This window comes from Paramisgurnus dabryanus, chromosome 12 (genome assembly GCF_030506205.2).
Source record: "Paramisgurnus dabryanus chromosome 12, PD_genome_1.1, whole genome shotgun sequence".
Taxonomy (NCBI): Eukaryota; Metazoa; Chordata; class Actinopteri; order Cypriniformes; family Cobitidae; genus Paramisgurnus; species Paramisgurnus dabryanus.
In genome coordinates, this window is record NC_133348.1 from 15,513,548 (window position 1) to 15,539,801 (window position 26,254).

The following is a 26,254-nucleotide window of genomic DNA, read 5'->3' on the forward strand; positions in this document are numbered from 1 at the left end:
TTTGGAACAAATGTCACAGTTGTTGTCCTTTAGGCATGGACAAAGCTTTGACAAGGGCATTGACATCGACAAAGATATGGGCATATTTTAAAAAGTTTTCAATGATCCACAAATGTTTGCTGTTTTATCTGAAAAAGTAGAGACTGTAACGGCACATGTTTGGTTCTGCGTCTCATTGTAAATCGGTCAATTGATTAGACATTTGAGGAGACATAAGGGATTTTCACACTGCGCTTAACCCTAGGTTATCTTCGTTCTAAACCCTGCTTTTAACCCTAGGTTAAAGATTGCTTCACACAAGGGCTTTTCACACTGCACTTAACCCTTAATTACAGAAGGGTGTATAAAAGCAGGGTTGGAGACACCTGACCTAGGGTTAAGTATGAACAGTGTGAAACGTAAAACAGATAACCCAGGATTCCGTTAACCTGGTGTTTAGAATAACCCAGGGTTAACTATTTCCAGTGTAAAAGGCCCTATAGAATAATCCTCTGCTGCCCCCTAGTTAGACACTCAAATGCGAACTGAATGAATTCCATCTCATAGTAAACAAAATAAAAGTTCAAGTTTTAAAGGTGGGGTGCATGAACTCTGAAAGCCAGTGTTGACATTTGAAATCACCGTAACAAACACGCCCCAACCCCATTAGAATCTGGACCTTCTTTTGATAGAACCGCCCCACACATACCCAACCCAGGCAACGATGGTTAGTAGACCTGCCCCTTACTGCTGATTGGCTACAAGTGTGTTTTGATACTTGGCCCGATTGCCTTTTCCAAAGAGTTTTTTAAAAATCATGCACCCCGCCTTTAACCTGAGTTGGTTAAACCTCCTTTTTGAAATGGCACCTACTGCTGCTCTTTAGCTAACTTTAGCAGTTAAACTAGTGTATCCAATTACGGCAGTTGCTTGCCTTAGTATATGACAACAATCCAGGTAAGAAAATTACGCAAAGATATGATTTGTGGTAAAAAAAAATGTAATGATTAGTATATCAGTGTTTACGGGAAGTTACCTTGATGAAGTGGTGACTGTAAATACAAGTAAATTGATGGCTGCCATTGCTTATGGCACTAAAATTCACATACTGCTCTTTAGGTTATCTTCTCTGACGGTATTTCATAGAAGCATCTCAACCTGCGAACGGCAGTTAGTGCTCTCTTGCCCGCCCGTCGGGCGTTCCGCTAAGTGCGTGAGATCACATAAAAACTACCATTTGACTGTTGTATTTGAATAATTAATGAGATGCATCTATGAACGTTTTAGGTGCGCTGTTTTTTTATAAGTCATTTATAACTATGTTTTATATAATTGTGTTTCATATTACGCTTTAATAATGCATTACATTTGCTGATTTATATCATTTTAAGATAACGTGTTATAATAAGTGTTGTAGAGATTAACAGTTAATTTGGTTCCTGTAAGCTAAATGCTGCTGAAGAGAATGTCTTATACTTACTTTTTGTTTTAAATAAGTTCACAGAACGACGACCATACGACGCCACAGCCTACAAAGAGCCACACACATGCTTCTTGTGGAATCACTATGCAAGTCTGCCGCCCCCATGTGGAAATGTTAAAAAACATTTTAGAATGGGTTTCCATCACAAACCCTCGTCTGATACAAGTCAACTCTGAAGCAAAACTCCGAAATGTATAAACAAGTCAAACATCAGCAAAGTGAAAACAAGGATGTTTCGTTCGTGAGTTCTTCTTGCTGTGCAACAGATGTTTTGTCAGGTAAATCAGGTTAAGTGCGCCAGAGTCTTGTATTAATTATACTTAAGAAGTTTACGATAAAAGACAGACGATGTAAGTTAGTTTTATACTAGGCTAGGCAGATAACCTACTTCGTCGCGTCTTTCTTGTTATCTTTCGACAAAAACGAAAGAAAAGAACATTTCCTGGGGTGAGTAGCCTACACTTTATACAGTACAACAAACAGTTACAATCTGCTGTAGGCTACCTCAGAGTGTTTGGACTGCTCCATATAACAGCACTGATGTTCGTTTTTTAGACAACAGACGTGCAATATTTCTATACATAGATATTACGTATTTGCGAAATGTATATATAGTTTTTGCTTCCTGATATATTATAACGAATTCTACAAGATAAAGCACGCGTTTATAAAATGTATTAAATTTGAGTGTCCCCTAAAGTTTAGCCATGGACTCGTCCATTGACAACGGAGCAGGGCTCGTGCGGTGTCAGGTCTCTGGCTCAATTGATGAGGTTTCAAGTGCGCGTTTCAGATGGATTGTGCAGAGTGTTTTACCATTTGTAACTTTTTTATCCTTTTGTATTAAGTCAACCCACCGACTTTCAGAATAGGAATACATTTTTGTAGTTTCATATAGTTTTTGAGAAAAATGGTTGAGATTTTCCATACAGCGAAAATGTTGAAAGTTTTGTGAAAGAGAACACCCCTTTTTTAGGATTAGACGGACGTAGTCTTCAACTTAGACATTTTTTCAGATTTCTCTTTAATTTGTATTGGTAAGTGAAAGTTTTTTAACCCTTTCAAGTTATTTCTTGTGTTTTATCAACTGAAATTACATATGACGTTTTTTCTGTGCGCTATGTCTTTATTTGCGTGATAGCGGTTTTTAATCTGCTTCCTGAGAATGAACACACAGTTCCTAATACTAGCACAAAAACAATCAAATTCATGATAAATACTGTTGAAGAAATAGATATCTGAAACAGTGTGTTAGGTATTACCCGATGGTAGGTGTGGCAGTCTCGTTTCTTCCAGATTTGTGGAAAAATAAGTTTATTAGTTTAATATTATGTTTAAAATTAAATACGTTTATTGTTTTGTCTTGGCTTTTATTTCCCAGTCAAAACAACCTTCAACTTAACTTTTACTCCCACGTATTTTCCCCTTTATGCATGGTCCATACAGTAGCCTACATACGCCCTCCTACTTCTATGTATAGTAAAATGACTAATATTATCCGTGAATATATTTCATTGTTTACGTACTGTATTAGTTTTGAAGTTACATTTATACTGCATGTCATAGTTCCCTAAGGTCATTGAAATGTTACAGTGCTTCATCTTTTATGTGATTAATGGAGTCTGAGACAAACAGTAAGTTGTTCTCCTACTGTATGTTGCCATTTGTAATGTTCACCAAGAGGTTATGAGTTATGATCACCTAGTGAGTAACAGCATGATCACAACAGGGGTAAGAGATCTGGCTTTCCACTTTTCCAATCAAGTCTCTCCATGAAGCCTTGCAATCATCTCTGTGACACTTAACCTCAGGAACCCTGAGCTTTTATTTCTGTCTCTCATTCACGTCCGGTCTGATTTCTGGTCATAACAACCAAAATGGGTAAATGGCTTCTGTGAATTCATCCCCTAAATGGAAGATGGGCAATGACCTCATGACACCATTACATTTAGCGACATGCTATTCCAGGAAAATACTCGGGATGCTCAGATGAGGGTACAAGCGGATTGTTTGTTTTCATGTGATTTTATGGTCCGCTGGAGCAGCAGAAAGACAGGGTTTTCTGTTCTACTGATGCTTTGACACCTGTCAGGGTGCATACCTGTTAGGGTGCTTTGGGAAAATAAGGCTTAATGGGCCTTACATCAGCACACATACACGCTTCGAGTTAATGGAGCTGATGTTTAAAAGTATGGAAAAAATGAATAATGTACAACTGCATGTTAAATTGCTACAGTATGATATGTATTAAAATGTAATGTGTCACATGCTATTCCAAGCTACCGTTGCTTTGGCTTTGAGTGGGAGGATAAACGCTTGCCAACTTACTTGTCTTTGTTATCAGACAACTTAGACAAAACTTGTTAAGAGACAAAAAAGAATGCATTTTGCAAATAAAATATGCTTTCCTATAGCTTAACCAGTTGGGCATCGCGCGAGCAATGGTAAGATCAAGAGTTTGATTGCCAGGGAGTTTGCCTGCCCATTCAGTCTAATAGTTAATGGTAAATAAACTTGGCTTGCCGTCTTTGAACCGGGCTCAAACCCAATGCTTGTCCTTAATGCCGCGTTCCAGGAAACCTGTAACCCGTGTTTTTCCAACCTTCTACCCGTAAAAGTGCACTAGAACGGCAGTCAAACCCATGACTTCCCACCCATGAACTCGTACTAGATCGATGTACTCTCAGTTCCGAGTTGTGATTTGCGGGCTCAAAAACGTGCCTGGAACGCAGCATAAGCTACGAGCTCAAACCCCCCTTCCACATAACGGAATTGAATAGAGGAGGAAAGGGGCAGAGATGGGGAGAAGTAGGGATGCCAGAAGAATTCTCCCTGGGAAAGCACAAACATTGCTGCTTATATGCTCGTAATGATGATTGACGGAACTAAAGTCCTCCCAAACCTATGTTTAAAACTGTATTAAATGTATAGCTTAATTGCACTGTAAGTCACTTCAGACAAAACATCTGTCAAATGCATAAATGTAAATATAGGGTGATGGTTGAACTGTAGGGCTTTGTAGGGAAGATGTCTACTCTTTCATCGGCTTGAAGGAAATGTTGTGTAAGTGTGAAATCTGGTAGCTAGGCACAACAGCTCAGTCAGCTTAGCCAGACTGGCAGGGTTGATGGTTTGGAGCTGGTAATGGGGCTGGCAAAGACAAGTTTGTGCAACGAAGCCAACCAGGAGTGAAAATGGAAACTATAGGGATTGTGTGAAAGTCAAAGAGGAATGTTTAGTCATGAGAAGCAAATTAGGAGCTGTGACCTATTGTGACACGATATTTCCTTTTGACACATGGTAGTGAACAGTTTCATTCATTGGTTTCACGTTGATTTCAATCTTTGACATGGTCATATCGATGTTATATTTTTCACAGAAAACATTCTTTACTGAACATGTATAGGATGATTTTTTTGTAGGAAATTGTAAATCACAATGACTAGAGTTGGTTTTTCAAGGCTGGGTCAAATATTTTCATCCTTAAGTGTTTATGTAAGAACAGTATTACATAATAACAGTATATTTTTATATCAGAGTGTTTGAGTGTCACTGGTATCATTTATAAAAAAACCATCATTTGTAAAGCATTATGGTTTGTGACTAGGATGCTTTAAATCGTGAAGTATTGGAGCATACAGTAATACACCATCTGCTCTCCACCCACAATTCATACTTAGACGGTCTGTTCGGATTCAATTTTTGCGATGGGTTTTTCAGCAATTTTGATTATTGGGTCTATGCTCAACTTTTCACTTCTTTCATCATACAGCATCTTTCATTTTGGCTCCTTTTCAGAGAGAACATGTGTGCCTGAATCTCAGCTCAATATACTTGCCCTCGGTGAGCTGTTTCTGCTGGATCGGGGGCCTCTAGAGACCCTTCTTGTTTCATAATTGTTCACTTCGACAGCAGAACATGAAGCTAATGTTTTTTTCTTCAGAATGGAAAGTTCTTGGTTTCTTGTGGCTTGGTGACTGTCTGAGGGGAAAGGGGAGCAAGCAGAAAGCTACGCCCATGTTTATGTCTGCATGCGTGCTGCCAGACCAGTAGTTTCAACCATGTGACTCCAACCTAGGGAGGAGCCGGGTTTGTAATAGCCCTGGCAAAGTAGCCGGCTGAGCAAAACGTTTTTTTAAAGAGGTAGAGATGACTTCTAAAATGTAAAAATAAGTAACAGAGGAAATGAAGTAGCTTCCTAAGAAAGTGCTGCTTTTATATATAGCTTTTTACATTACTATAAAAATGCAAGCGCACAACAGACATTCATGGGATTCTCATCTTATGCTGCAACATAGTTTTCCACAAGGGAGAGTTTATTTAGCAGTGGTTTTATTCATGGTATATTTCTGAAAACCAAAATATAGAGCCAAAAACAAGCCCGAATAATACATTCAAAACAGGAACTATATGGGACAAAGCAACAATTCAGAAATGGATAGAGAGACTGCAATTGGAAAGAAATTGTGCAAAAGAGTGATTGCTTATGACTTACGTAACCTATCATTAAATTTCACCATTCCTGTCGCCTCACATTTATATGGTCTTTATATGATTTGTTTAAATAGATCTGCCCGTGCCTCACTTTCTGCCCCCTCTTAAAGCCGTGAGTACAGTAAAAAAACACCAACTGTTCTAAATTACCCACACACATGTAAAAAAAACACATCTTTCCGACATCTCCCTGGTAACCCAACCTGCCTTTACTGTTGCTAAGGTTGTGTACTGACAGTTTTGGACTATTAGCATCACTGAATCCCTCACCGTATGCTTTTCAGCTCCCCTCGTCCCCTTTAACCTTATTTCCTCCCCCACTGTGAAGGAGGCAATAAATTCTCACCTTAACTAGGTTTTATATGGTAACCATGGATACCAGTATCCACTCCTTCAGTTTGGAAGGGTTACACATTTTCCATTATTCTGAAACCAACATCTGACTGAGGAAACGTGAATCTTTTTTATTGCCGGTGTATGAAGGTATAAAAGAGTCTAATTTAGGTGTAAAAATATCTAAGTCTCTCTTTTGTTTCTTTGTGTACAGTGCTTACAGGCAAACTCTGAGAGCATCAAGGAGTCTGTGAGAGTGTTTCATCATGGGTAAACAGAACAGCAAGTTACGCCCTGAGGTTCTGAATGACCTACGGGAGAACACAGAGTTTACAGACCATGAGCTGCAGGAGTGGTACCGAGGTTTCCTCAAGGACTGCCCATCTGGTCACTTAACGGTTGAGGAGTTCAAGAAAATCTACGCCAATTTCTTTCCTTATGGTGATGCTTCAAAGTTTGCTGAGCACGTCTTTCGCACCTTTGACACCAATAGTGATGCCACCATTGACTTCCGGGAGTTCATCATTGCTCTGAGCGTGACCTCACGTGGAGGCCTGGAACAGAAGCTCCGTTGGGCCTTTAGCATGTACGATCTGGATGGGAATGGATACATCAGCCGGGCTGAAATGCTGGAGATTGTACAGGTAAGACTCTTATATTATGTCCTATTCAGACATTTTTTGGTTTATGTTCATCTTCAAAGAAGAAATCTTAAAAGTGAGTGATCGTTGATGTGGGTGGTGCTACTCAGCTTAAGTCTCCGGGAATTAAATTCAAGTGACCATTTTAGCAATTTACACAACAATTTTAACTATAAACAGGAACTTTTTAGGTGATTTGGTTGTCCGTTTACACGAAGACAGTGTTTTGGGGTCCTGAAAACTTTTGAAGACGGGTGTCTGTCAAAGTGCATGTTTTTGATAATGATGCCTTGTCGTCTCCGTGTAAACGATGTAAACCTGAATCTGTGATAATGGTGACATCATGTGCATGTGCTGATTTAGCCTATTAGGCATGCACAAGCATAACCGGCCCACAGGTTTTTATTAACGCATTTTTCCGACAAGTTGACAAAATTTTGTATGTGATCCTTTAATGCGCAGGAAATAAAATGAGATGCATTTTCATATACAAATGAACCTCCCCCACATTATATATAGGCCATGCAGTTATCAGACACAGATACCCATCACTCTCAAAATCACCTTTTTCTTGCCTTTTTGCTAAAAAGCTGTGATCTTTTTCTTGGAGTGACTGTCTGACAGACTTCTTATGAGTTTAGTGTTGTACAGATCAGTTTTAATCGTTCATTAAAATTATTCAGTTTAAATTATTCGGTTTAAATTAGTCCTTAGTTCGTGAATCAGACATTAGCAGAAAAATAAGCGTTGCATGCAAATCCAGCCAGACAAACAAACATTTGTGTAAATGACACAAAAAATGTCCTCACAGGATAGGATTTGGTCTTCCGACCTTTCACAATTCTGTGTCTGTTTTGATGAATGCGCAGGCTTGCAAGGAAAAAGCAGAGACTGTGCTTAGTTTGGCGACCGAGTGCGGACGTTCCCGGCTTTCTGCTCATTCTCTTTCCGGCAATCAGTCGCTAAAAAATAATACTTATAACAATAACATTATTTGTAAGCTCTTGTGGGTCACATAAAAAAACTATTTATAAGCTCTTGCAGGTCACATAAAATCAGGGAGCAGGCTGGATTTGGCCCGCGGGCCTTGAGTTTGACACCCCTACCCAAACGTAATATACCATAGGTTGCTCCAGCCTAGCGTAACACACCATACACTGGCATAAGGTAACACACCATACATTGGCATAACATAACACACCATACATTGGCATAACATAACACACCATACATTGGCATAACATAACACACCATACACTGACATAAGGTAACACACCATACATTGCCTTAACATAACATACCATACGTTGCACTAACGTAGCATACCATATGTTGCCATAACATAACACACCATATATTGCCATAATGTAACATACCATATGTTGAACTAATGTAACATACACTACGTTACTACAATGTAACCTACCATACGTAACCATAATGCAACACACCATATGTTGTCATAACGTAACACATCATATGTTTGAACTAATGTAACATACACAACTTTACCATAATGTAACGTACCATACATTGCCATAACATAGCACACAATAAGTTGCCATAACGCAACATACCATAAGTTGCCATAACGCAACATACCATATGTTGCCATAACGTAACACACCATACCCATAATGCAACACACCATACGTTGCCCTACTGTAAAGTGCCATACGTTGGCCTAACATTAGATACCATACCAATGCAGATTGGTATTCAATGCAGGAGAAACCCTGCAAAAAAATGCTTATAATAACAATAAAATAATTTTATTAAGCTCTTGTGGGGCCACATAAATAAAATAATTTGTGTGCTCTTAACATAAAATGTAATGATTTTTCATTCAACACGGAAAAAAACTCTTCAGTTTTTCACTACATCGTCATCATGTAAACCTGGCCTAAGGCCTAATATAATTCATTTTTTCCACAGCTGGCCATGAAGCAGCCAGCTGTTATTTTGCCTGTGCACTGTACAAATGAATGCTTTTGCATAAACTATACCGCGTATTCTTAGACAAACTAAAAGACAAACAAGTCAAGTACTTTCGTCCTCATTTTACGTTTAATTCGAATTCTGCATTTTGCTTCCCAATCCATTGTTTTCAGAGCAGCTTGTTCCATATCAATATTGGCTCAGTCGAATGTTTGGTGATACAGACCTCCTGAATAAACAGATCTCCTCAATCAAGTGTTCCACAGGCCATATGGTCTTGCCACAAACGGTGGCCAAACACAAGGGCTTTGTTCACTACTTCAAAGGGACTGTTGACTCCCAGTGTTAATAACATAGATGGCTATTTTACATTGATTACAGATATTGATTTTTTTTACAGCAGTTTAACAGACAATGGAAAGTATGTAAATAGTGTATAATGAAGATATAATGAGTATCTCTTTGGTGTGATGCAAAAGCTGCTAAACGCCACCTCTGTCAAAAATGAGAAAATAATATTAACCAAATATATTTATTAAAATTAACCAAATGCTCTCGCCACGTATTATACGTTCATTAAATAATTTCGCTTTAAATCCGCTTAATCCCACGCCATTCAGAGTCCGATAAAAAGAAAACATGTCAGAAGCACTTAGAGGGTTTTGCATCGGAACTCATCATATGGTTTCTTACGACTAACATATGTTTGATAATCTTATAGGCAATTTATAAAATGGTGTCATCTGTGATGAAGATGCCCGAGGATGAGTCAACTCCAGAGAAACGAACAGACAAGATTTTCCGACAGATGGATACAGATAATGATGGTAAGTCTTCCTCCTGAGACCCGTCTCCCACTCACCATTAATATTAATGTAACTCGAACACAAACTTTTAATCATTGAATTACAGATCTAACTAATTCAATTTATTCAGCATCCAGAATTTTCCCAAAATATTTTCACAGAATAATATATTTGGACTGAACTGTGGAAATGTTTTTTTTTCTCGTTCTGTAGGCAGACTTTCTCTTGAGGAATTCATCAAAGGTGCCAAGAGTGACCCTTCTATCGTCAGACTACTGCAGTCTGACCAAAGCACCTCTCGACAGTTATAAATACAGGTGTTAAAAGCAGCTGACAGGCAGTCTCACACACTCACTGAAAAGACAGAAACATTAGAAGTGATGAACTACCACATACTTTTCTCCACGTTCAAGGGTAGTAACAGTTTAAGCATCAGTATTCCAGCATGTTCTGTATTGAGGAGATATGTAAAATGCATGGGCTTTGTTTGCATTATAAGGGATGACCAACAAACTAATTTTTAACTGTTTGCATTCCACGCAAGGATGGTAAATAGTATCATCTGCAAATCTCCACAACAGTAATTTGGCCAAAACATAAACTGTAGTTTCTCATTCCATAATCTAAATCACTCCAAAACACCATTAACATTGCCTGAGTATGTCCTAAACATGCAAATACTGCTCATTGTAGTGCTTTTATAAGGTGTCTTTTGGCCGAATGTTGTGGTCAAGCTACATTTGAAGCAAGTGTTGCTATCCTGCTTAGTACTCTTAATGTATTGTTAAATTGATGTTACAGAAGTGGAGCACGTTTGGCAGTGTTTGTTCTCAGGAGTTAAGAAAATGATTAAGATGTAATATTGTTGAACTGTTTTCAAGTGCAATATAATCACATCCCATTAATCTATTCAAAACCTGGTTGGCTTTTCCATACTGCCTTGGAAGTAAAAAAAAACCCTGAAGCTATCAGCATTGGGTCTGCTATGGTGGTTTAGTCATTAATATTTTAACACTGTTGTCCATTTGGCCATATGGGGCAGATTAAATGACAGACAGGTGGTTAGTTTTCCCTCATCCTTTCTCCAGTCCAGTGTCAAAACACAACACAGAAGCTGTAGCGCTATGAAATATAACAGTAACATTTTTAATTTTATTAAAATATGTGTCTGCAGGTTTTGTTAATGGTTTTACTTGTGGGGGGTTCTGCTTTTAATTTCTTTATATGCATGTGTGGTATCTCTGTGCGTTCCTGTATTTTTTCGTCATATTTTTGCTGTAAAGTGACTTGCAGTGCAATGCCAAAACAAATATTTGTACTGGATATATTCAATTTATGAGTCGTTTTTAATTTTGTACAGTGTTGATTGTACTGTAAGCAATGATGGTTGAAAATAATGCAGCTGAGAACGGGACGTCTAGCCATATTTTTGTGAAGCCAAAGCTCTGGTGCAAATGGTGTAAATGCCGCATCCTTATGAATGAACAGTGTACTTCTGCATGAATAAATCACTGATACAGTACATTTGCCATTTAAATCATTGGTGTTCACTTACAATACTCATTGAAATGACTATTAACTATTTTTAGTGCTCGTTAAAGTGACACTCCACTTTTTTTGAAAATATGCTCATTTTCCAGCTCCCCTAGAGTTAAACATTTGATTTTTACTGTTTTGGAATCCATTCAGCTGATCTCCAGGTCTGGCGGTACCACTTTTAGCATAGCTTAGCACAATCAATTGAATCTTATGAGACCATTTAGCACCGTGCAAAAATTTTTTTTTGTTTTTGATATTTTTCCTATTTAAAACTTGACTCTTCTGAAGTTACATCGTGTACTAAGGCCGATGGAAAATTAAGAGTTGTGATTTTCTAGGCTGATATGGCCAGGAACTATACTTTCATTCTGGTGTAATAATCAAGGACTTTGCTTCCGTAACAGGAGGGCTGTAGGAGGAAAATTATATTACGCAGTGCCCGAAATAGACCCCTTGTGTACTAAGACCGACACCCCACTAAGGGTGTCGGTCTTAGTACACGATGTAACTACAGAAGAGTCAAGTTTTAAATAGGAAAAATATTGAAACTCTTTGGTTATTTTTTAGCATGATGCTAATGGTCTAATCAGATTCTATGGATTATGCTAAGCTATGCTAAAAGTGCTAGCACCAGACCTGGAGATCGACTGAATGGATTCCAAAACGGTAAAAATCAAATGTTTAACTCTAGGGGAGCTGGAAAATGAGCATATTTTCAAAAAAGGTGCCACGTCCCTTTAAGTGTTTTATAAGTGAATGAAATGGTCATCAACTCTAACATAGCTGTAATAAAATGTAGCCGACTTACTGTATTATTTTGTTTTTATTTATTTTCATAACAAAAAACAAGCTGTGTAAGAAAAATCTACACAATGTCCACACTATACCCTGTCCAGGAAATGATGAATTGGGCAACCTGGGATGCAAGCTGGCTCAGTAACTTTAAAAACATGTATTTGAAATAGGGTCACAGCAGAGGGGAAAAAAAAAGTTAAAACAAGAATAACTATGCATCTGGTACCTTACATTCAATAAGATTCTCTTCCGGAAAGATGTTAACATTATGGCAAAATTCCCAATCTAGATCAAGGAAGGGGCAAAATGGATAGTTGGAAAACAGTATATATCGAATCAGGATTTAATCCATCCAATGTTTTCAATGAAATAGATATTTTATATAAAACAGTAGTGTACTCTTAAAAACCTCTGTGTTACATCCGTTTACAGCGGAGTGTGCTGAAAACTGATTTGCACAGAGAAAATAAGTAGACACCAACATTTCCGGTTCACCATCCTGACTCAACGAGGCACTAAATCAGTGTTTGTGAGGCAGAGCTTAACAACCATTGACAATGCCATCTTATTAAACTAAGGGAAGAGTTTTTGTAAAAGCTCACAACCATTTGTTTTATTTATATCTTTTCTGGAGTCCTAAAGAATTTTGTGTCCCAATCATCCCCTCATCCATGGGAGAGAAGACATGGGCATTATTTGGGTCTAGAGTAGTTTAGACCAGGCCCTCACAACTCATCCTTTCCCAAATCATCCAGATCCACATCACTCAGGTCAATGTCATCCTCCACAGGCAGCTGAATGAAAGAACAACAAGTTAGAAACAAAAGGGAATCATGAATCCCCTACATTGCACTGATGGTTTTTAACTTACCACTCCATCTTTCCCATCCCATGGCTCTACAGTGTTGATCTTTGGCAAGGCTCCGCCTCCCACTGTAGCAGTGGAGCCACGGCCAACAGAAAGTTCTCTGGAAAATAAAGACATTTACAGTTTAGCAACATAAAACAGACTGACATTTAGAAGATGCGTAATCAACAATGCCTCAAATTTACTGTGTGTTAACAAAGTTATACGTCAACACTTCCAATAACATAAACTTGGCTCTGCACTTTATTACCTGAGGAATTCATGGATGCCCGTCTCACTGAATGAACCTTTGAGCAACGCAAACTTCATCTTGCGAGCATTAATGGCTGCCATGGCAGGGTAGCCAAATCCTCCGATCCCGAGAGAGGCTTCCAGTTCCATCTGTGCCCCTGCCTCGGTCCACAACCAACTGCAAAAGGAGAGAGAGTTAATGATATACGTGACTGTGCTCCACTATTCATTCCCTAAAGTGTTGCATCTTTCACACAAGCACCAACATGTACTGGTATTATTTATGGGCAGGCTGATTTCAACATGTACTTAATTCTGATCTAGAAGATGCTATCAAGACTGACCCCCACATCTTCTTCTTGTATTTCTCTGCCATCATCTTCATAACATCCAGGTAACCGTTTCTTCCAGATGCACCTGTAAATATTAAGGAAATCCCACTCAATAAACGACTGTATATATATATATATATATATATATATATATATATATATCATAAATAAGTTCACATTGGAAAATGTGCAGAAGATCATTTTAATGCATTTCAATTACAAAAGTGGCATCTCCCATAGCTTTAATTATCAACTGAGGTCAGATGAAAAAGTGTGATGAAGCAACAGCAGTCTGCATGCAGTTTGTAAAGTACAGAAGGAAGCAAAAATTAACCAAATTAACCCAAAATTTACTTTCTGACATAATTTACTCATCTTCATGTTGTTTTGATGAAATCAAAAGAAGATATTTGATAAATGATGGTAAGCACGCAGTTGATGGTCCCATTTACTTCCATAGTAGGAAAAACAACTATTATGGATGTTAGTGGGGCTTCTGATCGGTTTTGTTACAAACATTCCTCAAAATATCTTTTTTTTTGTTTTGTTTAATCAGAAGAGAGAAACTCATACAGGTTCAAAACAACATGAGGTTGATTAAATGATGACCTATCCCCTTAATTCAATTATCATTATATCATACCTGTGTCTAGAATGTGAGGCAGCACAGCTACAATACACAACTGGTAATCCTCGCAGACCTTCTTCAATGTATCTTCATTAAGGATCTTCAAGAAATGAATTGACATAAATTAAGGATTTAATGAACAATAAATAACACAATTTGTACAACTTTCCTTATCTGACATAGTAAGAGTTCCTACAGTCGATAGGGTTTAATTCCACACACACAACTGAAAAATGCCTTGAATGCACTTGTGCTTTTGGATGAGGCACTTGTTAAATACAAAAAATTTAATTTTTAAAATAACCAAGAAAATACCTCCTGAAGCTCTGGAGCAGGGACATTGTCAGAGAAGAGGTCCAGAGCACGAGCGACAATGTCAGATCGAGTACGTCCTCCCTGATAGTCCTCTGGCTCCTCCCCCTTACGAAAGACCTTAATGGTGGGGAATCCTCGAATCTACAAACCAATTCAAGTTAGCAGAAAGCACAGTGAATCTAAATGTACTTATTGATCTCAAATAAATAGGAATTTTAGCAAACGGTCAATATTCAGATGTATGGAGAATAAAGATGAATTTTATTCTGATGAATAGAGCTTACAAATCCAAAATAAATGTATTATTTATTTAATCAATCATATTTGAAATCAGTTTAACCAGAAAAACTATTGGGATGTGTTACTGACTGTGAACGTATAGTAAGCACATGAATATCATTACAACAGTTTTAGTCAACAAAAAAATAAGAAATCAGTGGCGGCCGGTGACTTCTTTTTCGAGGGCGCATAATGTCCCGTTATTTGGGGGGTCGTCATTTCAAAATATATGTTCGGCGCATCACGTCAACTTATGTGTCATGTCAAAATAAATGTCTGCTGCAGACGCTTCCAAGGGGTTAATAATAGGTTAATTTCAGATCGATAAGGACTTCAAAAGCCATAGTATATGAAATAGTTGTGCATAATATCGGCGGTGCGATTCAGAATACTTATCGGCCGTATATTATTGGCGTATTTCGGCATTTATTGTCTCATCCTTACTTAAAGGCAGGGTGCACAATTTTAAAGAAAACGCTTTGGAAAAAGGAGTCAGGTCGAGTACCAAAACACACTCAGCGGCCAATCAGCAGTAAGGGGCGTGTCTACACTGTATGAAATACTGAAACGTACCCCATAACGGCTCGCCAAACCCTGATGAACGGTAGCATCCACAGCACCTAGCTTCACTTTACCCTTGGTCTGGTCTTTGATTTCTGTGGCAGCTGCCGTCCATTCAGGCTCAAGACTGAAAACATTGAGGAAAGAGTCAACATAGGACACAAATAGTATCACTGTGTCTACAGACAATGTAATAGACAATGTAATGATGTAATAGACTGTGCACTTGATGCAAAGCAAAGCACATAGCGTATTAAGAGATGTAACATTTTAAGAAATAACTGACTCAGAAATGACTTACTTTTTGCAGTGTCCACACCAGGGAGCAAAGAATTCCACCAACCAGACATCATCACTACCCAGCACGGTACGGTCAAAGTTATCATCGGTCAACTCCACCACATCCTTCTTATTGCCAGGGCCGCCACCACTCTAAACACAACAAAACCAACCAATCAAGAGCAGATAAATAAAGTTACAATAAAACACAAACAAAGTCACAACGGTGCGCTTCCATACCTGTCTGCCATGGTCTGAGCCACCCGTCTTTCCACCAAGCCTGTCTTTAACCAAGGAGCGGAGAGAATTCAGAGCAGCATCTACAATGGCCTGACTGGTACGTCCACCTAGGAGAGAGTAAGTACAAACTTTACTTAGCATTCCCTAAGGAGGAGACATTTATTTTAGTTAAGAAAAACAGGAAAAAAAATTAATAGAATGCTACACTGAACCTTGATAATCTTCTGGTTTGTTTTTGTTGGCCCCGAAGACCTTGATAGTTGGGAAACCTCTGACCCCATACTGGCCACCCAGAGAGTTGTGCTGGTCTGCGTCTACGGCACCCACCTTCACAATTCCCTGCACAATAACAAAACAGATATCAGCAATCACAAGAAACTAGAAAGTGTTTGTAAAAATGCTTTTGTTTGAGATTATCTGTTACCTTTAAAGCTGTGGCTGCTTTCTTCCACTCAGGAACCAAGTTCTTGCAGTGGCCACACCTTATATGACAAACCATAAGATGTCAGGTATGTTCATGCGTGTGGGTTATGCAGAATGCAAACAAATGAAATGCAAATAAAGTTTACATGGAATAGAGGACAGTGGCTAAAGCACAGCTTTTGGGGTCCACTTTCAACACTATGAAAAATGTATTTAACCAAAATGTGGCCAAAGATTTGAAAGCAACTGAAAACTTTTAATAATACACTGCTATTAAAATGATAATAGAGCAACCGTTTATGCTTAACATGCAGAAGTTTTTCACCATTTGCACTTCAGAAAGTGAAGTAAGATTAACGTATTCAGGAACCAGCAGACTTACCAGGGGGCATAAAACTCAATAAGCCAAAGACTATCGCTCTGCAAGACCTCTCTGTTAAAATTGGATGGGTTGAGTTCAATCACATCATCACTGGCAGAGTAGAGACCATGGACCGAGAGTACAGTCAAAGAACACGCCAACACACCTGTGAAACAAGAGAAAAAAAAAACACATATAATGTGTACTTTTCCCATCATAAAGGGAGTATTGCATAGCAGATCTTCTTTGGTTCACTGTTTTGTAAATCAAATCATGAATCACTGAATATGACATATAGTTTACAGACTCAATTCACATACATTGAGAGTTAACGTTAGGTAAAGAGGAACAACGTTTTACAATACAATAATTTTAACCAATATTGTGTTTATACTGCTTTCAGTAACTTGGCAAAATTCCTTTCGTCTATTTCCCTGTTAGCATGTTAACCGGTTTCCTCCAAGCTGGAATTCTACATGTTATGTGTATATACATCACGTTAGGCTGCCTATATTTATTGCAAATAGACTTACGTCTTTGCACTAATGTTAAAACCACTTACCCAACAACGCTCGCATGATTTCTCTTTGTCAATATCTTGCTGAAGTCTTCTTCAAGCTATGCAATGCTATTCCTCCACACTCAATGCTCTTGGAAGCGTATCACCCACCCGGTCTCCAACCAAAACTAGAACACAGTCGTACCGTGGCCCGCTCTGATTGGCTCAAATCTACCCGGAGACGAACTCAGCCAATGGGAATTCGACGTGTAGTTCTGTGCCTCGGCAAAGTACAGTGGCCGAGAGGTAGCAAATGCGGCACATAGCGGACCGATCGGTAAATGGCACCAAAGTACCGCGAGAGCTATTTAAAAGCTGTGCTTTTGAAGCGCTCTCGCGGTACTTTGATGTCATTCGTCGATCAATCTGCACAGCGCCGCATAATGTCCTAAATAGTTAAATTATCATACGTGTATATACAACGAAAGCATAAATACAATGACATTGATAGTTTTTATACACGGTCTTAAAAAACACTTAATTAATGTGATGTAAATCAAATGCATACATAATTAAGACACAATATTTAGAATATGTATAAATAATTTATTACATTAAGTAAAAGTAGCATTAGCCTAGTAAAATAAGCGCAAATAATTTTCTTATGTCACACAATTTAGTGAGCACATTGCTCAATACATTTTAACTTGAGACCTTAAAATAATATATATAAGAGTAATAATTATAAAGTTATTTACAAGAATGCCTCATTACAGATAATGTTGCCAAGTTGTGAACACTATGATTTCATACTTGAAGCTTTTATAAACTGGTTCTGAGTATACCATGTATTTACAAATGTATTTAATCCACCATGCTTATAACTGATAACTTCAGTAGTGTTTTGTGTAGGCCTATATTATCATGGTGATAATAGGTCATCAGCCTGAGATGTTGAAGATCTTCTGGGTCACAGCAGAAGGTAGAGAAAAGAAGAGGAGGCCCAAAAAAATGAGCCCGGTAATGCAGAGCAGACTCAACACTATCCCAAACTTATATTGTCGCCAAGCCACGATGCACGTCACCCGTATTGGACTCAACAGCCATGACAGGTTGGTGGTTGGACGACTGTGGTATAAAAAAGCACAGGGTCACACACATGCATCACACTTACACACAAGCTATTGAAATATGTACCTAATGGACTTCTATTGTTAGGGTTAGGTAACAGTAATTTAAATCGGTATAATTAGGTATTGTCAGTGGCGGCCGGTGACTTCCTTTTCGTAGGCGCATGATGCGAGGTTCGTCACAACATATACGTAGCCCGTCATGTGTGTGGGTCGTAATTTCAAAATATGTGTTTGAAAGTCGAGTGAACCTATGTGCATCAAGTGTCTTGTCAAAATAAGTGCCTGCTGCAGACGCGTCTAACGGATTTATGTTTAAAGAGACGCTTGCGTTTGCCAGATACTCGCATAATGCGTAATCAAAGTTTACTGTTAAGGGAGTGTCTTGTATTTTGTGAATGTGAGTGTCTATTTAATCATAAACAGTTTTGACGCGTGTGCAGCAGGCACTTATTGTGACAAATCACGTGATGCACATGGTTCACATGACGCAACAAACACATATTTTGAATTTTCGCCCCTTGGAACTTGCAGTCACGAGCCACCACTGGGTATTGTATTAGCAGAAACTAACCACAACCTAATCCACAACCTAACACTTACAAATATAATTAGCATATTATGGATTTTGAAAAACATTTATTGACTGTACCTATTTTTTTTTATGTGGCCCAATTTTTGTCAGAATTGGCTCATTTCTAAGCACAAGTTTGTATCCAAATAAGTGTTTATTACACACAAATAGGCATGTTTTTATTTCAAGTTCATTTTATTGTCTTCATACTAACAAATATAAATAAATTAATATTGCACACATACAAGAATGAAAAATACACCCTTTTTATATAACAAAATCAGTGCAAACAAGTACATTGTTAAATTTAATATTAATAAATAAAACAACAATAAATATCAAGCAAACATAAAATAAGTAAATGTACAAGACAAGCTAAATAAACTAACAGTAGGAAATATAGAAAACAAAAATCCAATTGTACTACTAACCCTAAATGACAAATGAAACATTATTTTCCTTAATTATATCTGCATGATTCTCTGCAGCAGTGGTTCCTAAACCTGTTATTGGTTGTCCCTAATCAGATAGTAGTTTGTTGACATTAACACATAAAAAGTCCTGCAATGCATTCTTAAAAATAAAGGTGCTTAAAAGGTTAATCACAGCCATGCCATAGAAGAACCATATGTGGTCCCTTAAAGAACCATTCAGTACATCTATAGAACCTTTATAACTAAATTTTTCACTAGAAATCTTTCTAACTAGAAACAGAAAGGTGCTTCAGATGTTAAAGGTTCTTTATGGAACCATTCAGCCAAAAATGGTTCTATGGCATCGTGAAGCACCTTTATTTTTACCTTTATAGTGTGGGTGTGTCAGAAATGCAGACATGTAAAATGTATACCACTGGGAGTCTTCCAGTAACCAGTTGGGAACCACTACAAAGTAACCATTACTCTTACTGGTTTAGAAGGTTCTTGTGATGAACTGACAGTGCAAACATGAAGGCATTTTGAAATTAAATTACATTTATATACTGTATATATGAGGCTTGCAATCTTATTACATTATTTTTCAAACTGTAACTGATGAACAAGTAGTATTTTAAGACATGCTTATTGTGCTTGACAAGTCTAGAGAATGAAAATAAAATCCAATAATCTGAAGAAATGCATCTTAAAATAAATACTGTAATTGACAGTCTAGTAATTTCGTACCAAAAATAGACACTCCATTGTCACTTTTCTCTTCCCTATATGACAGAAAGATAACTGATCCTACCTGGGTAGGACATGCAAATTGATATTGAAAAAGAATGAATGAAAATATATCGGGGTGGTTTCCCAGATTAGTTTAATCCAGGAATAGGCCTTAGTTAAATTAGGATATTTAAGTCATTTTAAAAGCCTAATTTATAAATAAACACTACTGGTGTGCATCTTGAGACATTCGCACTGATAACACAAACATTTAAGTTAAAGTCTGGTACTAAGCTTAAGCCCTGTCTGGGAAACCGCCCCATTATGTTTAGGCTACCGAGCAACTGTAATGATGAGAAAATGTGGAGGTTGATTAAAAATGTAAACAGTGTAAATTGTTAGAAGAGAAAACAAATATTACAAGTGAGCAACTTTAGGAGGGGCGGGCTATCTCTGAAACAAACCTTCTACCCCCTTGACCCCTTTAGGCTCCCAGCAGCTTCTTGACCAGATAGCCTGGCATGCTGTAGAGAAACAGGCCGACCATGATCAGTAGCAGCAGAGCCAAGACGATCTTGATGATGAGCCACTTGTAGCGGTTGCATATCAAGTAACGAATGGCCTTCAGCGGACTCAGAAACCACAGGAAGGTGGTGTCAGGACGGCTGTGATTGGTGGATGTGTGAGAGGGGTGGCGGGTAAGTTGAAAGGTGAAAGCATGGATGATTGAGAAAGAGAGGTGAAACAAATGTTTGTGGTTAGTAAGTTATGATCATAATTGAAAAAGCTGTCAAATCTAGTAAATGGTTAGTAACACTACTTCCTCTTGTGCCTGTGATAATTGAAAGGAGCTACTGTACATAGCCATAAAATAGCACATCAAGCAAACAAAGATAGTTTGACATGCACAGTGGCAGACAATGAACTACAGAGCTAATAAAATATTAAAAATAAAAACCTAAATCTCATATAAACACATGTCTATGCATTAAGACAGATGTGTAAGAATCCAAGGAGAAAATGAAATGACTGTTTGTGTAAAGGACAACAATTCCCCACAATCCCTTAAGTCCAGGGATTCCTCCATTAAAAACAAAAAGACACAAATACACTGTGACAGGCAACACCGAAGGGTTTGAGTTGTGCTTAAATGTTGCTCAGAAAGCAGAGAAAACAGAGGCAGGGAAGGTGGGCTACCGGTGGTCTTCCACTCTCTCCTCACGCCCCTATGAGTTTCTTGACCAGGTATCCAGGAATAGAGTAGAGGAAGAGACCGAGGAGGAGGAGGAGGAGCAGCATGCCCAGAGTCTTCAGGATCAGCCAACGGTAGTTGTGCCAAATGAAGTATCGTATGGACTTCAGTGGGTTTATGAACCACATTAGACTGGTGTCTGGACGACTTAATCCAAAACAGGAATGAGGTTGAAATGAAGGAAACAAACAGGAAAGGGTAAGCGGAGGAAGGGCAGTCACATGGAGGAAGGAAGGATGTGAAAAAGGAGAGTGGGAGTATTAGAAAGGGATGTTAATAGATTCAAAGGGGCTTTTGACTTATCTTTATTTTATGTGTCAGTGATTGTGCCCTACCTGTATAATTAATAGTTACTTAATATATTAAATCTCTACTTTAATATACGCTAAATCCTTTATAAGTTATACACACACTACATTGTATAATGAGCACATATACATGTACTGTATGTGACCCTTTTTGTGAAATCCAAAATAGTCTTATAACTAATTATGAGATTAGGAGCATCAAAGTTTGATTTCAATCTTATCAAGGTTATATATTTTCAATTATTGTTTTAAAGGGACACTCCACTTTTTTTGGAAAATATGCTAATTTTCCAGCTCCCATGAGTTAAACATTAGATTTTTACCGTTTTGGAATTCATTCAGCCGATCTACGGGTCAGGCGATACCACTTTTAGCATAGCTTAGCATAATCCATTGAATCTAATTAGACCATTAGCATCGTGCTAAAAATAACCAAAGGGTTTCTATATTTTTCCTATTTAATACTTGACTCTTTTGTAGTAACATCGTGTACTTAGACCGACTGAGAATTAAAAGTTGGGAATTTCTAGGCAGATATGGCTAGGACTATATTGTCATTCTGGCGTTATAATCAAGGACTTTGCTGCCGTAACATGGCTGCAGGAGGCAAAATGAATTTACGCAGTGCTCGAAAATAGTCCTCTGCTATTGAAAGTTACCCAAAGGACTATTTAAGGCGCATATTCGTGCATATACTTCGTAATATCATTGTGCCTGCTGCAGCCATGTTACGGCAGCAAAGTCCTTGATTATTATGCCAGAATGAGAGTATAGTTCCTAGCCATATCTCCATAGAAAATCGCAACTTTTAATTGTCCTTCAGTCTTAGTACACAGTGTAACTACAGAAGAGTCAGGTTATAAATAGGAAAAATATCTAAACTATTTTAGCGCGATGCTAATGGACTAATCAGATTCAATGCATTATGCTAAGCTATGCTAAAAGTGGAACCGCCAGACCCGGAGATCAGCTGAATGGATTCCAAAATGATAAAAATCAAATGTTTAACTCTAGAGGAGCTGAAAAATTAGCATATTTAAAAAAAAAGTGAAGTGTCCCTTTAAGACAGTTTGTTCATCAAGTTTTAAATGAGTTGTTTCTGAGTTGTGCAGCATGAGATGCAATGTGTATATTGTAAATATGCGCCTTTATGTCTTACTTGGGTTTCTCAAGTGGCTCAGGATCATTCCGACCAAGACCGACTGGACTTTTCTCTGCTTCCTCTGCTGTCAGTAGATGGAGCTCCGCCTCCACTTTTCCCTGTCAAAAGGATGTGTTTAGGATATTTGTAAAGTACACCGTTGCTACAGTATCATTTCTTTAAACTAGATACCGGCAATATATCATATGGTAATCTAAATCAGTGGTTCTCAAACTTTTTCAGCATGCGGCCCCCTTCTGCATTCCTTTGCGGACCCCCCAAAGAAAATTTATGACGAAATAGAGTTCTAAAACCTAACATTTTTATTAAACAAAACATTAAATTATACAAAGTAGTGCTGTTGGTTAGTAGCCTTATTTTGTTTAGGTTTAATTACACAAAATTCATGATAAATTAATGTATTTTATAAAATGTCTTAAAACTGGGGCCCCCCTGGCACCATCTCGCGGCACCCAGTTTGAGAACCACTGATCTAAATTGTTTATAAATGTCATACTCTATCTGATCTGATGTTTTTTTTTTTTTACATATAAATAGTTTTAACTCACAGTGAGCTCAAATTCATCATTCTCATCTCGGGCTACGAAGGGCCACCAGCCCTTCACTCTTTTCTGCTTGAAGATGGAGATGGTTGGGAGCTCTTGCTCTTTAACAACCATGTCAAGAGTGCATTGCTTTGCTGTTTTTGCCCCACGGGGAAATTTATTCAAGTCCAATTCAATTGCTCCTGCAGAAATAAAACAACAGCAATGAGAAATGTATTCTGGTTAATAAGGAAATTTAACATGCTTATTAAAAAAGTCTCTCACGTGCAAGCAGGTCACATTATACATAATCATTGTCTAATAACTGTATACAATGGCTTTAAATTAAAGACCACAATCTGTAGAGGTCTGGTCCACCGTACCCAGAAAGTCATCTGCAGAGAAGTGGTCAGCATCCCATACTTGAAGGGTCAGTCGAGCAGGAATCTTGTACTCCGTCTCGTCCCAGGAAAACATGGATTCCTTTTTAGAGATGACTATCTTCTCCTCTGCCATGAGATAGTCAAAGGGAAAGAGAAAGCGCCAGTTGAAGTTTCCCTCTCCTGTCAGAGAGTGATAATGTACATCTGTGTCCTGTTTGTCCTCCTGTTGTCCCTTTAGCCAGCTGAACAGAAAGATTATTTGCAATATTAGATGCTGTTATATGATCCTCAATAGCTTCTTGTAAGTGAAATGACAAAAACATGCAGATGCACAAAAAATCGAAATACTTAATGTCCATCGCAGTTGGATGCTCTTTATAAATATTTTAATTATAACAACCACATTAAAAATGTTTATCAGAGAAATATAACCCAACAATAAATTATTAAATGACTGTATGGGAGCAGTTATGTGCTTTTACTCTTGGATAACTTGGCTTGGTACTTATGCACAATGGCAATAAACTTGAATCTTATCATAAAAGACAAAAGCTTAACAGTTAAAAAATGCCTGTACATAATATATAGCCTCTGCATTATGTATTTAAACCATTAGTTTTATAATATGGATGAATTCATGCATAATTGTATAATTTAACAGATCATTAAGCAAAATATTAGGCAGTATAGTCAAATATAATGTAAGCATAACCAAAGTTAAATGCTAATAAGTAAGTTCAAATGCCACATCACCTTGTGAAAACGAGTTTTGCCATGCAAGCAGGTACCTATAATGCTTTCATGCAGTATTTGAGAAACATTTCAGACCCCAAGACTTATTACAGCCTTGAAAAAAGGGGGCTCTAGAAACCAGGACCATACCACTTACCATGAAACATTTACAAGTTCATATCAGTTTATAAGAAATGTAACAGAATTTAACTAGATTGATTATTTCATTTTCAAATGCGTCCATTTGAATGATATGGTCCTGTTTAACTCATTCATTTTTGTGAATGGAAGGGTGCGTGTGCAGATTTATAAACTGTGGGGTGAATGTAGGCGGTAGGTGGAGCAGTAGAGCCATGCGATCATATCGTACCCCCTGACATAGATGTCAGACATCTTCTCTCCTGTCATGAAAGCATCGTCCTCTAGAATAACGTCATCAGTGTTCCAAATAATAACGCGAAGCTCAAAGCTAGATAACAGCACAGCAATGACAAGGGGAGTGGGGAACACAAAGTAACACCAAACGGAAAAAGACACACAACAAAAGGAAAAAGAAACAAAGGCAACCGATTAACAGCAAAGCCATACGCACACTTTTCACACACTTGCCCATACCTACCCCCTTACAAATATGTCACTGGACTTTTCCCCTGTGAAGTAATCATCATCTTCCAGAATAACCTCGTCTGTATTCCATATTATCACCCTGAGCTCATATCTGGGAGATGGGCGGAGGGGAAGGAAAACAATGAGGTCATCATCTAATGATTGAACATCTCTGAGTGAAACAGGACAGTTTCACAAGCCTTTCTTCAGAAATATGAAAAGAAAAACGGCAATAAAAAGAATATAGAGGAAAGGAATAGTGCATGCTTCCAACTAGGATTAAGTGGTGTGTCATCTGTTTTGTGGTTCCTTTGTATCTTGAAAGCAGCTGAAAATCACAGTTAGTTAAAAAATCCAATCCAATCCAACCCAATCCAATACAACATACAGAGGTAAAAGTCATTGGGCCCTGTTTTAACGATCTAAACGCATGGTCTAAAGCAGAGTTTCTCAACCTTTTTGGAGTGTTGGACCCCCATAATATCTGAAACCAGCCTCATGGACCCCCTACCCCTGTTCTCACCCCCACCCACTGTTTTCTTTCCAATCACAGTGATTTTCACAGTTAAAAGCTATGAATGCAATATAAGTGAATGCAATTTAAGTAATTTTTTTTTAGAATTGCATCTAATTTGACTGCATTGAAATGGCACAAGACATTGCACAATCAATCACAACAACATTGTCAATTCCAGAACAATGTTCTACTGCATCCTGTAAATTAAAACATCCATTAATGTCCAATCTGCGATTAACATTTAAACAACTGCCATTTTAAATTTACTTTCTTTTGTGAAATTTACACTTTTTTAATACAAAAATTTCATTCTGCTGCATTGAAATTACACAACACATGATTCATATTCAAACAATTCTCTGGAACAAAATTCTCTTAAATTTAGATGGTTAATTTGGCATTAGCTTTTTAACAAAGTCCATCTGAATGTTATGTTAACTGAATCTTTTGTTTAATGTAACATTTGCAATTTGCAGCAAAAAAAAAAACAAACAAAAAAAACACATGATGTAATTTAAAACAATGTGTTATTTTAAACTAAATTCTGATTTTATTAATACAATTTTTTTCTTATAATCAATAAAACAAAAAATCATGGAAGATAATTAAAATATATATATTTTAAATGGTTTTATGGACCCCCTACAATTACGCCACGGACCACTAGGGGTCCGCATCCCCCGGTTGAGAAACACTGGTCTAAAGAGCATGATGCACAGTCTTAAGCCGAAAGTATACTCGGGACGTCCGCGTATGCGCGCCGTCCGCATGACGTCATTTTCGTCATCAGGAGGGTCCGCGGCCGGCCGCGCGGACCGTCCGCGTGCAGCCCAAAATTTGAGACCGCGCGGACAGTGCGCGTACAGTCCGCGTACGACAGCGCATGCGCATGAAAATATT

At 37.9% G+C, this 26,254-nt stretch overlaps 3 protein-coding genes across 19 annotated transcripts in view; 1 reads left to right on the forward strand and 2 right to left on the reverse strand.

Moving 5' to 3' along the window:
* The first annotated feature begins 1,594 nt into the window (after window positions 1–1,594).
* Window positions 1,595–12,025, forward strand: hpcal1 (hippocalcin-like 1). 3 transcript variants are annotated; one of them, XM_065256813.2, is made up of 4 exons: window positions 1,595–1,740; window positions 6,504–6,933; window positions 9,590–9,695; window positions 9,888–12,025. In XM_065256813.2, the coding sequence occupies exons 2-4, from the start codon at window positions 6,556–6,558 to the stop codon at window positions 9,983–9,985; spliced, it is 582 nt and encodes a 193-aa protein (XP_065112885.1). In that variant the 5' UTR covers window positions 1,595–1,740; window positions 6,504–6,555; the 3' UTR covers window positions 9,986–12,025. The 3 variants fall into 3 exon arrangements, with proteins under 3 accessions (XP_065112885.1, XP_065112887.1, XP_065112884.1); XM_065256815.2 differs by lacking the exon at window positions 1,595–1,740 and adding an exon at window positions 1,750–1,909; XM_065256812.2 differs by lacking the exon at window positions 1,595–1,740 and adding an exon at window positions 2,211–2,499.
* Window positions 12,018–17,244, reverse strand: pdia6 (protein disulfide isomerase family A, member 6). The gene is made up of 13 exons (XM_065256810.1): window positions 17,088–17,244; window positions 16,547–16,691; window positions 16,166–16,223; window positions 15,954–16,080; window positions 15,742–15,848; window positions 15,524–15,654; window positions 15,235–15,349; window positions 14,383–14,523; window positions 14,083–14,167; window positions 13,452–13,524; window positions 13,127–13,285; window positions 12,880–12,976; window positions 12,018–12,802 (listed from the first exon to the last, which is right to left on the reverse strand). Exons 1-13 carry the CDS (start codon window positions 17,101–17,103, stop codon window positions 12,734–12,736), a joined length of 1,323 nt encoding a protein of 440 aa, XP_065112882.1. The 5' UTR covers window positions 17,104–17,244; the 3' UTR covers window positions 12,018–12,733.
* A 440-nt stretch (window positions 17,245–17,684) lies between these two features.
* Window positions 17,685–26,254, reverse strand: part of otofa (otoferlin a) — a 103,345-nt gene continuing 94,775 nt past the window's right edge. For 7 of the 15 annotated variants that reach the window (XM_065256807.2, XM_065256804.2, XM_065256806.2 and 4 more), the window contains 5 exons: window positions 24,602–24,700; window positions 23,500–23,741; window positions 23,141–23,319; window positions 22,590–22,690; window positions 17,685–18,152 (listed from right to left, as the gene is read on the reverse strand). In XM_065256807.2, the coding sequence (XP_065112879.1) occupies window positions 17,966–18,152; window positions 22,590–22,690; window positions 23,141–23,319; window positions 23,500–23,741; window positions 24,602–24,700 (808 nt within the window). In that variant the 3' untranslated portion in view covers window positions 17,685–17,965. Of the gene's footprint in view, window positions 18,153–18,907; window positions 21,270–22,589; window positions 22,691–23,140; window positions 23,320–23,499; window positions 23,742–24,601; window positions 24,701–24,850; window positions 24,950–26,254 lie in introns of those variants that run through there. The other 8 variants (XM_065256809.2, XM_065256801.2, XM_065256808.2 and 5 more) reach the window with 6 other exon arrangements.